This window comes from Meleagris gallopavo, chromosome 5 (assembly GCF_000146605.3).
Source record: "Meleagris gallopavo isolate NT-WF06-2002-E0010 breed Aviagen turkey brand Nicholas breeding stock chromosome 5, Turkey_5.1, whole genome shotgun sequence".
In the NCBI taxonomy this organism is placed as follows: domain Eukaryota; kingdom Metazoa; phylum Chordata; class Aves; order Galliformes; family Phasianidae; genus Meleagris; species Meleagris gallopavo.
The window spans coordinates 58081695-58082759 of record NC_015015.2 but is presented as its reverse complement, the minus strand read 5'-3'; the positions used below and the strand labels follow the sequence as shown (position 1 = coordinate 58082759).

General features: G+C 49.3%; 1 protein-coding gene across 1 annotated transcript in view; it reads right to left on the bottom strand.

Annotated features, from left to right (window-relative positions):
• MIS18BP1 (MIS18 binding protein 1) overlaps nt 1-1065 on the bottom strand; it is a 15668-nt gene that overhangs the window by 12848 nt on the left and 1755 nt on the right. The window contains exon 2 of the mRNA XM_010712174.3: nt 542-1050. Coding sequence (XP_010710476.1) covers nt 542-1050 — 509 coding nt within the window. The remainder of the gene's footprint in view (nt 1-541; nt 1051-1065) is intronic.

Sequence of the window (1065 nt, the reverse complement as noted above, 5' to 3'; positions counted from 1 at the left end):
AAAAAAAACAACAAAACAAAACACAAAAACACAAAGACTGTACAGAAGCAAGAGGAGAAAATTACTCTCTACTTCCCATCAGTGAGCAATGCTCGGCTACATCTTAGGAAACAGAGCCTCAATTGATGTAGCAGTTGTTGGAGGACACTGTCATAATGAGAGCTCCCCCCTCCTTCCCCTGCTCCTACTGCTGATGTGATGTCCCATGGTGTGAGATATCGCTTTGGGTGGTGTAGGGCAGCACCCCAGCAGTGCCCCCTGCCCACCTGGCTCTGGGGCAGCCTTGCTGCTGTGCCAGCACTGCCCAGTGAGAGACAGAGCGGTGCTGCACATCACCGCTGCTCCAGCTACAAGTGCAGAGTGCAGCCCTGTCTGGGCTGCTGCATGGAAGGAGGACTCCATCCCAGAGTGACACCCAGCAGCTTCACCTGCATGCTCATTACTTTTGACAAAAAAAAAACCAAAATCATGACCACAAGCTACAGGCATCCCATGGGAAGTTTTACCCTACCAGGTGTAACAAGGCAGTAAGTTCTCCCACCTCTTTGTCAGCAGTGACAGCAAGCTGATCTGCCCGAGGTTTATCCAAAGGGCCATTACAGTTTTCTTTCTGCTTCTGCTTCCTTGGCATGCAGGCTTCATGAGTAGAGAGCACAACACTGCACAAGTGCTGTGTGGGTTTTTGAACTGCAGTCTCCAATATCTTTTCTGCTCTGTGCTCAGCTCGCTGATTGCTTGGCTGCAGCCGTCCTTTCTCCTCTTGAAGTTCACTACGTTTTGCTTCTCTGTTTCCACATCTTCCTTCTAACTGATCTCCAGGGTCAGAAGGGGTAGAACAGACACCCACAGTACTTGTTACTGTATTTAGAGACATTTCATCATCAGCATCCATTGATTCCACAAGGAAATTATCCTCATTGTCCTTAGCAGCAGCCACACACGCTGTCTGAGCACTGGGGAGCAGCTCACCAAAAGCAGATTTGATTACTGGCTTTTCTGCAGCTGGGGGAGGAGGAACATTCTGCTTGTTTGGGCTTGGAAGTGCTGGATCTGCTCGTTAAAAAA